Below are 15,287 nucleotides of genomic sequence, written 5' to 3'. Positions count from 1 at the left end.
TTTCCTAGAAGAGAGGTGTAATTCTGGGGTAAAAATAGACATTGGTGACCCCAGAATGCATACAGAACCCCAGTACTCAGCAAAAGCCATCACTGTGTCATGGACAGATGCAAGCTGCAAGATCCTATTAACAAGTGCCTGGACCAATGGATACTACTAGTTAAATAAATAAATAAATAAATAAATAAAGCAGGCATACGCAACACATCAAAAGGACAATGGACCACAGTAACCACAGACAGAGCAAAATTCTCTTGATATTGATAACACAGGAATACATATCACAACAGAATGGTATATCACAATACGACTAAATGCATCAAGGGAGAAGGCATGTAAAGGAGGAACAAAATATAACTGCACGGTTAGCTTTTGCTTCGCCATCTTGCTAACACTGTCCTCAAAAGATTGGAATAAATGGTCCATGGGACGCAAGATCAATGACAATCGTGTGTGGTTTATGAGTTGAATTAAGAAAAAAATGTCAATTAACCCTGCTTCATTTGCAGGTACCACTATACTCTGAATATGATCACAAATCACATGAGTTTTCAAGTTATACCAGGTCAGCTGAAACAGTCAACAGATATTATAAACAGTCTTGTAAACAATTAGAGAGGTAAACGTAGCATCTGACCTGTGGTGTATGTCAAATCCTCAGCTGCTGTAAATTGACATAGCGCCAATGACTTAAAAGAAATATTTTGATTTATGCCAGCTGAGGTGCTGCCTGAAAGCTTTGGAAATAATTAATATGGGTGATATTGTTTCCCAGTAATATATTGATAATGACAGGTGGATCGGGGCTGGGGAAAGGTAGTATGGTTTATGACCTTGGGTTTTTCCTAATCTCTTCATCCCAATCAAAATCTAATGTGGCATCGTCTAAATCTGGTAGTGAAAAGAGAGATTTTCCTGTGACCACATTTTTATTGCTGGCATTTCCCAGTCCAAAACACTTTCTTTTGCTGCTGGTGATCGCAGAATGGCTCTTCAGAGACAGTCTCTGGCTTTCCTTCCTGTTGCTGGTGACATTAAGTGATGGTGGATTTTCCAATTTTGATTCAGGAGGTGACGTGAAGGAAAACCTGGCTAGTTTTGCTAATGTGCTGGAGCACACCTTCTTTGTGCTCAGGCCACCAGGCATTTCCTCTCCTTTCCTGCTCTTCTCGGCAGTTGGCGTTAACTGGTGTCTAATATCTGAGATCTGTTCGGTCTCTGAGTGTCCAGTTGTAGCTTCTTTGATTTCTCTTTGTAAGGTTTCATTTTGCTGCTGCTCCTTTCTTTTATTATCAAGGGGTCTCTTCTCCAAACTATTGTTTCCTAAACTCATTAGCTTTTTCTGGTGTTTCGCAGGGGGATAACATTCTTCCTCTGGCTGCTCTCCTTCTGCTACAGTTCTCAAAATCCTGTGAGGCTTAAAAACAGCCTCTGATTGTGAGGGAGGCAATTCTGCATTGCTCTTACTTTCAGAAGGATGAACAAATTTTGTCCTCTGTCTGAATGAAAATTTAGCCAGTTTAGCCACTGGAGGTCTTTCAGTCTCAATGATTTCTGGCTCATTGGAACCTGTTGCTATTGCTTCCTTCACCGTTTGGTCTTTATTTCTTTTTCTCATGGAAGTTATCTGCTTCTCAGCTACTACCAGCACATTATTCCTACTCTTTCCTAGTGCACAAACATTATTCATATCACCTGAAGGAACTCGTGGGTCAGCTGCTGACTGGAAAGACAGTGGAGAAGGAAGGGTGTCTGCTTTGGGGTCTTGTGTACTTGCACAAAAATTGTGAGCTCTCTCTGTACGCAATCTCTGCCACCTCTTAGAGACCTGTTGTGTCACCACTGAATCAGGCACACTAGCATTTTCTGAGGCTGGATCTTTAATATTTGCCTCAGAATAAAGATTTTTATGTCCTTTTGTCCTTTTCTCATCAATACCAGAAACTACATCCTGTCTAGAAGTAGCATTGAGGTCCACAGTTGCCAGTGACTGTCCCATCCCAGTTTCTCTGCTTTGTCTTGAACCACTTTTTTCTTTAGAACAGGATTTGTCATTCATTGTTTTCAAAGCCAAATTATCTAGAGGTCTTGTGGGGATTAGGGACTGCTGAACACTTTCTTCAGCATCCATGTTGTCATCTACCATGCTGTCAAACCAGGTCAAGCTGCCATCAGCTCTGCTCTCATTGTGTTTACTCAGGTTATTTGTATCTCTGTTTTTACCAGCTGCCTGGCTAGTTGAGGGCTCTAGATGTGTATCAGCTTTACTGCTCCCTTTGACCAAAGAATTTTGCTGTTTGCCGTTATTCCCTTGTTGGTCTGACAGTTCTGTCTGGGACATTTGCTCTGACTGCCCAAAGGTATCATTGCTTAAGGATCCAGGAGTAGTATTTTTGCTGGTCTCTTCAGGCTGCAACTGACAAGAATGTTCATTCTGTAATCTGTTGGATGAGGAGGAAAAAATATTTTTACAAGTAAGTAGGTTAATTTTTCATTTTTCTTCCTTTCTCTCCTTTGCTGCGCCTAATATATAATATATTATATATATATATATATATATATAGAGAGAGAGAGAGAGAGAGAGAGAGAGAGAGAGACTACAAAGGAATCCAGCAGCATAATAGAATCACTATGTCCCATATATAACACTGGCCTTAGTGCAGCAATGTCTGATCTCCTTTTGCTCCTGCAGCAGATTCCTGCATTAAGGAGCAGAATCTGACCTTCTTATTCATGGTAGGGAGAACTATTTTTTGGAGTAATGCATTACTTATCATGAGTAAGGGTGGCAGAATTTGGTCCATACTTATTAAATACTAGCATTTACAACCATATTTGGTTCACTCTTGCAAATTGCCTGTGAATTTTGCTCAAACAAAAGTGGATTTTAGTATGAAAATGTAGATTGTTCCATTTGACAGTGTAATTTATATTTAGTATTATTTACTTAAGTCCTTTTTTCTGCATGTGTATATTCTCTTTCTGGGTTATTCACAATGTGACACACACAGTTAGATTTAGGCAAAAAGGTTACTGTTTTAAAGAGTAGATACATAACGTATCCTGATTATTACCCTGCATCAAGATATGCCAACAAGTTCTAGAAGTTAACCAGAGTTATGGTCTTTGATTTCAATTTTTAAAAAATGGGTTTACAGAATCACAAATGCCTGTAGTGCTTATGAGTGATGCACCCTGCAGTGACACTTCCTAGAACTGTGATCTCATCAGATCTCATGCTAAACAAGGTCAAATCTTAGATGAGCGACGGGTGAGGAAAATTTAGATGCTGCACGAAGAAGTGGTTGTTGGTGATTCAGAAAATGATTCACTTCCCTCAGAGTCACTATGGAACAAATATGTTAAGACGCTCTATAGTGCTCGGGGTGAAGCTTTCTGGATGCTCTGTAAAACCAGGTTCTCACCATTTGTGGTTGTTGTTTTCATTCTCATAGCTTGTTTCGAAACAACAGGAGTGTTCTGGCCAAATATCAGTCTGGTTAATTGTATTCTGCCTAAACTCACCCATTTTAACAGGAGATACTATTTTTCTTCGCTTCATGTCCTAAATCAGTATTTTTATGAACTAATAAACAACAGTCATGTTCCATCTCAGAAGTGACTGCATTTCAGTGGTGGATAAAATAATTCCTATGTACTACATATGGCTTGTGTATCTTTTGAGACAGAAGATGCTATATAAATGTAAGGCATTTATTATTATGTGGTTTCTCCAAGGTAGAAGGATCTTTTTAAAAAAAAAAAAGCAGCAAAATGATGTGAACTTTTTTTCTACTTTAAAACTTGCTTTGGTCTCTTGGAGCCAGCTAACTTTCAACTTCATTTCAGTTGCTTTTATTGCTCTGTAGGCTTATTGGAAATGTGATTTACTCTGTGTCATAAAACAGAGCTGAACATTTTTCAAGGGAAATTCATATTTTCACAGCTGCTTTTATTCCTTTAATAACATTATTCTTTTATCTTTCTTTAATAAAAAGAAGTATTTGTTTCTTATAGAGCTCGCTGTCAGTTCAGGAGACAAAAGTTATTTTTCTTTAGATTATTATTGCCTCACCTCAATACGTTAAAAGGAGTTTTCTATTATTAAGAACAAATAGACTCTCCAAAGATGAAACCAATGAACTAAAAGCTGCTGACCATCCAGTGAAAATCTAAAATATTTTCAGTATCAAGAAAAATATATCACCCAAAAAAATAATTTTGATCCAGACTTATCACCCATTATCACAAAGAAAGGGATCCAACCAGACAAACATAAAATAACCTTTTTAAAAAAAAATAAAGCAAAGCTTGCTGTACTTTAACAAACAGGAATCAAAAAGTTAATAAAATTAACAAAGAGCAACTTTCTGACCTTACTGGAATTAGATTAAATTTATCTGGATGTATGTTGAGAAATCATTAAAATGTTATTTAACCCTCCATAAATTCAATAATCCCAGAATGAAAAATGGTCTTATAATGATCTCAGTATGCTCCTTTAAAAATCCCCTGCTTTTTCAACTCCACTGAAGGTCTCTTTCCTGAGTCAGGTTCTATTTTTAGAATCTCTTAGTACAGTTATTGTCAGCAATCCTTTTACTCTATTGAATTCTTTGTTAATCTTCGTATTATCACCTGTCAAGTCTTTTGAATTCTTCATGCAGAAGATTCTGCAGCTCCAGTCGCTCCAGGATGAGTTCACACTGCATTCGATACTGCTCCATTGGGTTTTCTGGAAATGAGGTATGCAGTGCATTGATGCCTCCGAGAAGTGCACCTCCCTGTGCCACCAGAAAAATGGAAACATCTTGGTTACTCAGCATCAGATTTTAACACCAAAGACAGTTTTATCTACAACCTGCCATTGGCTATTTTAGCACTTGATGTGGCAAATACTTACCCAATAACTTTACTCACACAAGTAATTCAATAGCAATCAATGGCACAACTCACATGGATAAAATTATGTACTTGCATAAGTGTTTGCAAGGTCAGACTCTTTGTTTATTATTATTATTACTTGGATTTACACAAAAAATATAAAAAGAATCTATCTGAGGTCTGAAGAGACAGTTTATTCTTAGGGATTTTTAGTTGATAAAAATGAATATTAGGAAAGAAGGCCTCTGAATTCCTTATAAAAATTCTAAGTGAGTAACATCTATAACTGACAAGATTGTAATTTTTTCACTTTGGTTACCACAGGGATAAAAAATCCATGACTGGCCCAGGTCAGCTGACTCAGGCTCGTGAGGCTTGGGTTACAGGGCTGAAAAATTGCTGTTTAGATCTTCGGGCTCAGGCTGGAGCCTGAGCTCTGGGACCCTGTCAGGGTGGAGGGGCCGAGCTCCAGCTCCAGCCTCAGCCTGAAAATCTACACAACAATTTTTAGCCCAGTATCCTGAGCCCGAGTCAGCTAACACAGGTCAGCTGCAGCCAGGCCATGGAGCTTTTATCCCTGAGTAAATATACCCTTAAAGGAGGAGAGGAACCCTGGTTGAATGGTTAAAACACAGGAATGGGAGTTAGAAGATTCGTGGTTTAGGGCTTGTTTATATGAGGAAAATTGACCAGCATAACTATTCTGAATAACTATTCCAATATAATTTAGCTATTCCATAATAACTCCCCCATGTGGACACTCTATTCTTGAATAAAAGTGACTTTATTTGGAATAATTACTCTGCTTGCTGAGTGCACAAGATGGACCTGCTCTTGGGATGAATCAGGGTTGTGTAGTAAAGGAGGCTGTTTGAAGGACCTCTGCCTCATTTGTTGCAGAAGTTGGAAGGCGTGTAAGAGAAAGCCGGGTGTCATGGTTAAGACAATTGAATGCTGCCCTGGAGAACTGGATTCTGTCCTTTCCTGTGCCAGAGTTCCTATGTGATGCATGGCAAGTCATTTAAACCAAACTTTTGTTCCTCATTTTCAAATTGCCCAACTTTAGAGTTTGGGGTTTGATTTGTAGAAGTGATGAGCTCTCACAACTGCAAATAAAGTCACTGAGAGTTGTGCTTTGAACATATAAAGTGCCAAATAATGCCATGTACTCTGAAAACTCAGCTCTTAGATGTCTCAAATTAGGCACCCAAAATAGTGGATACTTTTTACTTTACTCTTTCTGTGCCTCAGCTCTCTATCTGTAAAATGGGGATAATACCACCCTCTCACCTCACAGGAGTGCTGTGAAAATTAATTAATGTCTGAAACATTCAGATACTAAACTGATGAGTGCCCTGGAAAATCCCAGGAGGAAATCAATAATTTTGTCTTTAGAGCAGGGTTTGAATAGTGTGCAGTGAATAAGGCTTAGGGCCACAGACTGAACAATGACAATACAACAACATATTGAATAGCTGCTCATTAAGTGAGCACAGTCCACTTATACTGTATACTGAATGAAGCATGGGTGCTGTGGAAAAAATAGCATGTACTCATATAATTAAAGATGGTATCCTAACGCATATGCACAAGGAGGCCAAGTTAAGACAGCACAGGCCTAACTTCTGAGTGTTTAACTTTGCAACCTTAAAGTGTTCTTTTAATGTAGTATTGTTGCCTCTGTGTGTGTGTTGTGTCTGTGTGTATGGGTGTTATTTTTTGTTTTTGTATAACAGTAAATAGAATGTCACAGGATATAGGGTAACTTCCTGCTAATTTTCATCCCTTGGTCTTGTGCTCAAGCCTCCAAGATATTTGGTTTTCTAGAGTGCCATCTGCAGGGTACGGAATGCCACCCATCCAGCTCCCACATGGCCAGTCCATACGTTCAACACTTCTGATCAGCATTTAGCTCTTTGCTTGATACACATGTAGGCAGAACAAGAAGCAGAGCACCAGAGGTTCTCAATCACTCAAAGGAGTTAGCAGTGCTCCCAACAACTGGAGAACAGTGATGTGCACCTGAGGGTGGAGGAGCTGGGAAAGGAGACTGAAAATGAGAAGTACAAGGGGGAAATCGGAAGCAAGGGAGAGGAGACGGAGCTGGATAAGGAGTGGAAATCATGGAATGAAAGACAGAAGTAAGAAGGGCAGAGAGCAAACTTTGGAGTAAATCAAGGCTGAGAGTAAAATGCAGGATGGAAAGAAGGACACAGAGCAAGGGAACAGAATGAATCAAGAAGGAGAGGTAAGAGGTGGTGGACAAGAGGGCAGACAGGGAATAAGGGAAAAATAAAGGTGGAATAAAGGGTAAGGACAAGGATATAAAAAGAGATGAGAACAAGAGAGGCCAACCAGCCAGGCAACTGCTCAAGAGGACCAGAAGAAATACATGACTACTGAGCTGAACCCCATGACCCTTGGTTTCGCACTGAGTGGGGTATGATATTGTAGGAGTTACAAATGCAAGGCTTGATTCCATCTTTGCAAAGCTGAAAGGTGGCAGTCGCCAGCCCCTCTAGAATTATTCAACCACCTGCTTGTTTCCATTACCCTCCCACACTCTAAAAATTGACAGTTGGAGAGAAAATAAGAACGCTTTTGAGAGCAATTATATGTCTCTCACCAAATTCAATGGACAAAACTGAAGAAACTAAAGGAAATCCCAACAGAACAGGTTGAAAAAGTAAGTAGCAAATGCTGTTGTTAACCAAGAAAAAAAAAAAGAGGGAAGCAGACAACAAGATACTAAGGAACTATGAACTACTATAATTATAAGCAACTCTAATCATTTCTAATGATTAGCACACAGAGAGAGATGTTCAGTACTACGGAGTTGTGGGCTATCTAAGTTCTGAGAGAGACAGAGGGAGAGAGTTAAACCGTCTCAGGTACTGAATGAAAAAACAATGTATATTCTTTATTACTTTTTTCCCCAGGAAGGATATTTTTTCTTAAAATAACCTTTTTCTTGTTTGTTTTTTTAAATCTTTCAATAAAAATAAATAAATTACCCCCTTCAAGAAAAAGCTGTTACAAGGGAAAATTTGCACTTCACAGGTGGTTGAAAATACATGGCCCCCATAGTGGTCCTGAGGTATGCGGGTATTCGGCATATTGGGGGTAATTATGAAGAGCTAATGTCAAGCCCAATCCTGCAATCCTTCAGGCAAAACTCCCACTGACACCCACTAGACAGATGCTAATTATGCATTTCAGAACCCCTCAGTCAATCATACCATAAGGCTATGCATAAATAAAAGAGTAATATACAATTATGAAACAACAACTTTACTTCTTTTCTGCACTCTGACAGGATGAAAATTTGAGTGTAATGTGTATATTAATTTGAGTCAGTTATTTCATCAAGTTGCAAACAAAAGAAAAGAAAAAAAAGGAGGTAATTCAAGATGGTCTTGTATATACAAAACTGTGCGCAGGATTTTTAACAGTACTGATTTAAAACCAGTATCGTGTCAAATTCTAATCTGGTTAGTTATATCCGGTCTCCCTAACTTCTCACTGCAGTTTCATTTGAAAACGTTATTCTACATCACTTCTTAACTTGCCCTTTGTGTAATGTTGCTGCATGCTGCTAAAAAGCTGACCTGTTCCAACCCCACTAGTGGCTGCATTTCAGCAGAGACTGTAGTAATCTTTCTACGCTGTATAGGGTCAGATTCTGTAGTTCTTGAAGAAGCAAAATTCCATTTGAAGCAATTGTGGGGTACATTTTCAAAGGCACAAGTGGCAATTACTCACCTAACTCACATTAAAAGTCAGTAGCAGGTCATAGATGCCTAACTGCCATTTGTGCCTTTGGATATCTACCTTTCTGAGGTTTGTCTGAGAAAAGACAGCAGGATCACAGCCGTAGTCTATAAAATGGAATCAGTTCTGGGTCTGGTTCTGTTCAATATTTTTATCAATGATTTAGATAATGGCATAGAGAGTACACTAATAAAGTCTGTGGATGATACCAAGCTGGGAGAGGTTGCAAGTGCTTTGGAGGATAGTAATAAAATTTAAAATGATCTGGACAAACTGGAGAAATGGTCTGAAGAAAATAGGATGAAATTCAATACAGACAAATGCAAAGTACTCCATTTAGAAAGCAACAATCAGTTGCACACATACAAAATAGGAAACCACTGCCGAGGAAGGAGTACACCGGAAAAAGCTCTAGGGGTCATAGTGGATCACAAGCTAAATATGAGTCAACAGTGTAACACTGTTGGAAAAAAAGCAAACATCATTCTGGGATGCATTAGCAGGAGTGTTGTAAGCAAGACACATGAAGTCATTCTAATCCGCGCTAATTAAGCCTCAGCTGGATTACTGTGTCCAGTTCTGTATGCCACATTTCAGGAAAGATGTGGACAAATTGGAGAAAGTCCAGAGAAGAGCATCAAAAATGACTGAAGGTCTAGCAAACATGACCTATGAGGGACGATTGAAAAAATTGGGTTTCTTTAGTCAGGAGAAGACTGAGGGGTGACATGATAACCTTTTATGTAATTGAAGACTGCTGTTACAAGGAGGAGGGAGAAAAATTGTTCTCCTTAACTACTGAGGATAGGACAAGAAACAATGAGTTTAAATTGCAGCAAGGGCAATTTAGGTTGGACATTAGGAAAAACTTCCTAAGCACTGGAATAAATTGCCTAGGGAGATTATGGAATCTCTGTCATTGGAGATTTTTTAAGAGCAGGTTAGATAAAGAGCTGTCAGGGATGGTCTAGATAATACTTAGTCCTGCCTTGAGTGCAGGGAACTAGACTAGAAGACCTCGGGAGGTTCCTTCCAGTCCTATGATTCTATGAAAATGCTTTGAGGTCCTTCTGCTTTAAAGGTGCTACATAAAATGTATCATAATTTGCATATATGGTTTCTCATAGTCATGAGATACCAACCTGTACAAGAAAACGGGAAATGTAATATTAGATCAGACCAATGGTGCAAGAGACAGTCTCTGATAGAGCCAATATCACATAGTTCAGATGAAGGTGCTAAAAACCCCTCACAGATAATTTGGGGATAACCTGCTCCTAGGGGATGTTTCTTCCTAGCTTCTATTAGTAGCTAGATTATGCCCTTAACCCCAAGGATTCATATCCCTTCAACATATATCCTATCTGGTGTAAGCTCTTGGCCTGAATGATATCTTTTGACAATGAGTTCCAGAGGTTAGTTATGCATTGTGTAAAAAATATTTCCTTTTATTGGTTTTAAGTCTGTTGCCTTTCATTTTAATTGAATGTCCCCTTGATTTTGTATTATGAGAAATGATAAATAGGAGTGCCCAGTTACATTCTCTATACCATTCATTATTTTGCAAAATTTTATTCTGTTCCCTTCTCATTCATCTCCTATCCGAACTAAACACTGTGAACTATCATGCACTCTTAGTGAAATAGGCAAGAATGTTGAGAAATAGCAAGAGGGTCCACATCATTTCCTCCCTGCTCGAAAAATCAATGTTTCTTTGTTGAGATGGGTGGTCAGAAGAGCTGATGATGTACTCAGCAGAGTGGATTACCCCACGATTCAGTGCTAACACCCTTGCTGTTTAATGTCTACACAAATGACCAAGCAGAATCCCCTCATGTGCACAGATTCATTTATGCTGATGTTCTTTGAATTGCTGCTCAATCAGAAAGATTTGAGGATATTGAGCGCATTTTAACTGGCTCTCTGAGTGTGCCTGGAAAGTACTATTACACATGGTTTCTAAATGCCAACTCCAGCAAGACACAAGTGTGTACCTTCCACGTGAAATACCATCAAGTCAAGTAAAACTTCCAGATATTGTGGGATGGTACAATCCTTGAGCATTATGAATATCTGGTGTACATTGGGTCACATTAGACTGAATATTGACATTCAAAGAGCACGTAAAGAAGCTGCAAAAGAAAGTGAACTCCTAACACTGTATACTCCAGAAACTGGCCAGCACAAAATGGGGAGCTGTTCCAAAAACACTCTGTCTCAGTCTGTGTCACTCGACTGCAGAATACTGTACATCCATATGGTCTTGCTTGGGCCATGCACACAAAACTGATATTGAACTCAGTCAATCCTGTAGGATCATCACAGGCACTTTGAAACGAACTCCCATGCTGTCACTATATTGCCTCACATGAATTGCACCAATATTTGTAAGATGGGATGTCTTCAGTAGAAAGGAGAAACAAAAACAGGTGCATGTATCAAGACATCCACTGTTTGGACACATTCCACCACACAAGAGACTGAAGTCCAAAAAAAGCTTCGCTCCTGAAAATTCCTTACCCCAAAATCCCACTGTGGAAGGCTACAGAGTAACAAAATGGCAGGAAATGCCATGCTCTGGGAGAACCTGGTTCTTTAGAACAACTCCCACCAGGGACTGACTTCAAACAAAAACAATGATGTACTCCAAATGGAGTGAGAGCTGGGGTGGCAAACATGGTGACAATATGACAAAATGGAAGATGAGGAATGCTGCAAATATGAATGTGGAGAGCCTAGGCAAATACTTGAATACTGCCAGGTGCAGTGCTACCGGTCAATACCTTGTTCTCCCAAAGAATGATTTGATATAAGCAACACCACCACGTCTTGGCTACAATTTTGGAGTGACAAACTGTGATGATGACTAAATGATTCTCATTTATGCTAAGTCCTTTTACACTGCTCTGGCACCTGTTAATCTTTCTAAAACTTTTTCAAAACTCAATTTTTTTTGGTTCTCACATATAATAGCTAATGTCTAACTGAAAAAATACAAGTGTCATCCATCCATCCATCTACGATAACCCAGTTTCTCAACTCAATTATATTTCAATGTCTGAATATTAAAATGGATTGTTCTTCAAGGAGATGGAGACAGTTATACATAGTCTCCTTAAATGGATTGAATCATAGAGCATGGGATTGTAGTAGTGTCATTTCCTATAAGAAAGCTTACCTGCATGGACGATTCCATCACTGAGACCACTGTCACAGCATCTTCCAAAGTTACAGTATCCCTAAACATCAATCGAGCATGGGCTAGCAAAAATAAATGAGCATTAAAAAAAATGTTATTGAAGTTGAAAAGCATTTGTTTGTATTAGCAGCCAGAGGTTAACAAATTCAGGCCTGATTCTGAAAACATTTATGCATGTGTTTAACTTTAAGCATAAAAATAGTCCCATTGACTTCACTGTCATAAGTGTCTGCAGAATTGGGAAAACTTAACTCTCCTTATTAGAAATGAGGTGTGTCTTCTGGATTAGAGATTCAATAACAATTTGAAGGAATTGGAAGAAAGAAAAGCAAAAGACTATATTTAAACAACTGTAAGGTGTTGAGATACCCTGATGATAAATGTGGTATAAAATAATATTTATCTATTCAAATGTATTGATAGCAACACAACCTAACAAAAAGAAGTTTAAAATTAAAGCTAACCTTTCGTACTGCATGACAAAAGATATGATTTAAGCAATAGTCCGCACTTTGCATTTCCTTCCTTTTGTTGGTCTCTGTCACAGCCTTAATGTTATTTAAACGTGTTTTTTCCATATTATTTTTTTTCTCCTGCTTCGCTTCCCATAACCACCATTACCCAAAATAGAATAAATTTTATGAATGGATATAATGCAAATAATTCTCCATACTATGCCATTCTGATTGGTCGTGTAATTACGCTGATGGACAGTTATTTTTAAGCAAGAAAAATGGTACTTTTGTATAATACTTTGAAAATATAAAGTGCTGGTTAAGGCCCCGATCATGCGAATGCATACTTATGTAAAATACTTTATAACGTGAATAGCATGAAAGTATCTGCAGGATAAAGGCTTTAAATGATAAGAAAGTTTACAAAACAAAACAAAAACAATCCCTCTCCTCCCCCTCCCCCACACACAGACAAAGAAAGTCAAATAGGAACAATTGACTAATAAAAGAAACATCTTTGACAGAATAAAACATCACTCTGGGCTGAAATTTGTTATACAAAGTTACTGTATGTTCTTTTAAATTCATTTTTTAAAAACCGTTAAGCCATTTTAAAGGACAAAAGAGCACTACCCTAGATATTTCACACTTCCTTTATTTTTTGTTCTGAAAACTCAAATACAGTTTTGATTTTAAAGTGAAATTTCATAGCACGTTAGTACACAATGTGGACAGCATTATTGGTATTTAAAATGAAATAAATGAAATGTTTATTGTTAGTAACATTATGGGATGGTAAGGGCCAAATCCTTACACCCTTCTTATGTCTTCCTCAGGCAATAATCCCTCTGGCTTCAGAATGAGCAGGAGTGGGGTGTGATTGAAATGTCCAAGAATGGACCCAAAATTAAAGAAATAAACCCTGAGACAGGCATTAAGGAAAAATCATATGATTGATGTAATCCTTTACTTTTTTAGAGTGCTGTGCAAATATTAACTAATTAATTAATCCACATTTCGTGCTTTAAAAATCTCTGCCTATAAATACATTTACACAATTAGCTACAATGGACATATGCAGCTTTATTAGATTTATAAAGGAGCCAGTCATTGTGGGCTCATTGGGATAACTGACATCACGTGCCAAGTGTTTGCAGCATTGGGTCCTTAATTATCATTGCTCATTTCCCTTTAACTTCTTAACACTGGTTTAAATTTTTTGGGGGAGAAATATAACAAATTAAAATTCAAACTAGTTTTGTATATCTAAAACCCCCACAAAACCTATAGGTTCACTAATGCTAAAACTCAAGGAGGTTCATCCATCCCTAGTTTAGCTGGAAGGTCGCTACTTAACGTATGAACTATAATTGCACTTTTAACGTGTCCATTAAAAAAAAATGGTGGGGCAGAAAAACAAAAACTGCCATGTGCTCACCTTCTGCTAAGCGTATCAAACTCTCTAATAAGCGAATGGTAGTTCGGGCAGCATTTCTGCAATCACTCTGCCGCTGCATCTGGTAATAACGGACAAGAATCAGGTTGCTCTCATCAGACAGTTTTGGCTGTAGATTCTTTATCAGACAAAAGTAGGTCTTCATCTTTTCCATGCTCCAGAGGTTTTCTGATTTGCTTGGGCATCCTGCATAACAAGTGCTCAGTCAATAACTTCAGAACAATGACAGAGATAAAACGGGAGCACTTGTGGCACCTTAGAGACTAATAAATGTATTTGAGCGTAAGCTTTTGTGGGCTACAGCCCACTTCTTCGGATGCATGCAGTGGAAAACATAGTAGGAAGAGATATGTATACACACACTCTAACGAGAGTGATCAGTGAAGGTGAGCTATTACCAGCAGGATAGAAAAAAACTTTTTGTAGTGGGAATCAAAATGGTCCATTTGCAGCAGCTGACAAGAAGGTGTGAGGAACGGTGTGTGTGGGGGGGAAATAAACATGGGGAAATAGTTTTACTTTGTGTAATGACCCATCCACTCCCAGTCTTTCCTAAAGATTCCTGTTAAATAAATGAATGAATGTAAAATGAGGTTTTATTACATTTTGAGCAGAAAGGGACTATCATTCTCTTAGCTCAGTTATGATTTGGCCAAATTCCAGAGTGGGTTATTACATTCTATGTTGGGATTCCCTCCAAGACCTTTTCCACTCAGCTTATCCAAAACACCTTGTCCAGCATGTCACTCAGGTTCTATTTCCTAGCTCCTAACATCTATACTTCTTTAATTGAATTGATTTGGACATCACAGGGTCCATGTAAGAACCAACTGCTTTGCAGACTGTGTAAGGACTTATTGCTGATGTCCTCACCTTAAGACATTTCAAGCTTATCAGTTCAAGGTGTTCACGCTTACCTAGCCCAAAAACACCATCTCCAGTCCACAACCTGTCACATCCTTGTTTACAGTTTAACCTTGCACTCAGATCAAGCTACATGCAAGTTTACTCATGCCCAGCATGATCTATGCCTACACTCCCTACCTAATTTCCCTGCTGTTTAAACTGCTCATGTTCTGCTGAAAGTTCTTGCCCTGAACTGTTTTGTAACATTGCTGTGTTTCACCCCAGGCTCCAACATCCAATCCTGCTTCTAATAAAGTCAACAGCAAAGCTCCCATCAATTTAAATGGGAGTAAGATCAGGCTCACTGTTTATCAGCTTGTTCAGTCTGTAAAACATCCAGGTATCTTTGAGATGAAAAGCGCCACATAAATATATGATTATCTCCTCTAGCTATCTTACATATTTTATAGGGCCAATCACTATGTGCCAGATGTGGCACAGGTGTGCACTGGAGGAGAGACTGCAAGAAGATTTTCCTCACCTTTTTATTTATTATGATTATTACTGTAGCACCTCAGAACTTCAGGCATGGACCTGGACCTCATTGTGCAAGACAAAAAGACAGTCTTTCCCTCAAAGCCCTTACAGTCTTAAGTATAAAACAAGAGACACAACT

General features: G+C 38.5%; 1 protein-coding gene across 7 annotated transcripts in view; it reads right to left on the bottom strand.

Moving 5' to 3' along the window:
- Positions 1-224: 224 nt before the first annotated feature.
- The window catches only part of MCM9 (minichromosome maintenance 9 homologous recombination repair factor), a 74,662-nt gene continuing 59,599 nt past the window's right edge, over positions 225-15,287 (bottom strand). For all 7 annotated transcript variants that reach the window (XM_039531299.1, XM_039531295.1, XM_039531296.1 and 4 more), the window contains 4 exons: positions 13,748-13,951; positions 11,834-11,916; positions 4,639-4,784; positions 225-2,441 (listed from right to left, as the gene is read on the bottom strand). In XM_039531299.1, the coding sequence (XP_039387233.1) occupies positions 827-2,441; positions 4,639-4,784; positions 11,834-11,916; positions 13,748-13,951 (2,048 nt within the window). In that variant the 3' untranslated portion in view covers positions 225-826. The remainder of the gene's footprint in view (positions 2,442-4,638; positions 4,785-11,833; positions 11,917-13,747; positions 13,952-15,287) is intronic.

The sequence above is a fragment of the Mauremys reevesii genome, linkage group 3, assembly GCF_016161935.1.
Source record: "Mauremys reevesii isolate NIE-2019 linkage group 3, ASM1616193v1, whole genome shotgun sequence".
NCBI classification, from domain to species: domain Eukaryota; kingdom Metazoa; phylum Chordata; order Testudines; family Geoemydidae; genus Mauremys; species Mauremys reevesii.
The sequence above is the reverse complement of the archived record's forward strand: the minus strand, read 5'-3'. Positions and strand labels throughout refer to the sequence as shown.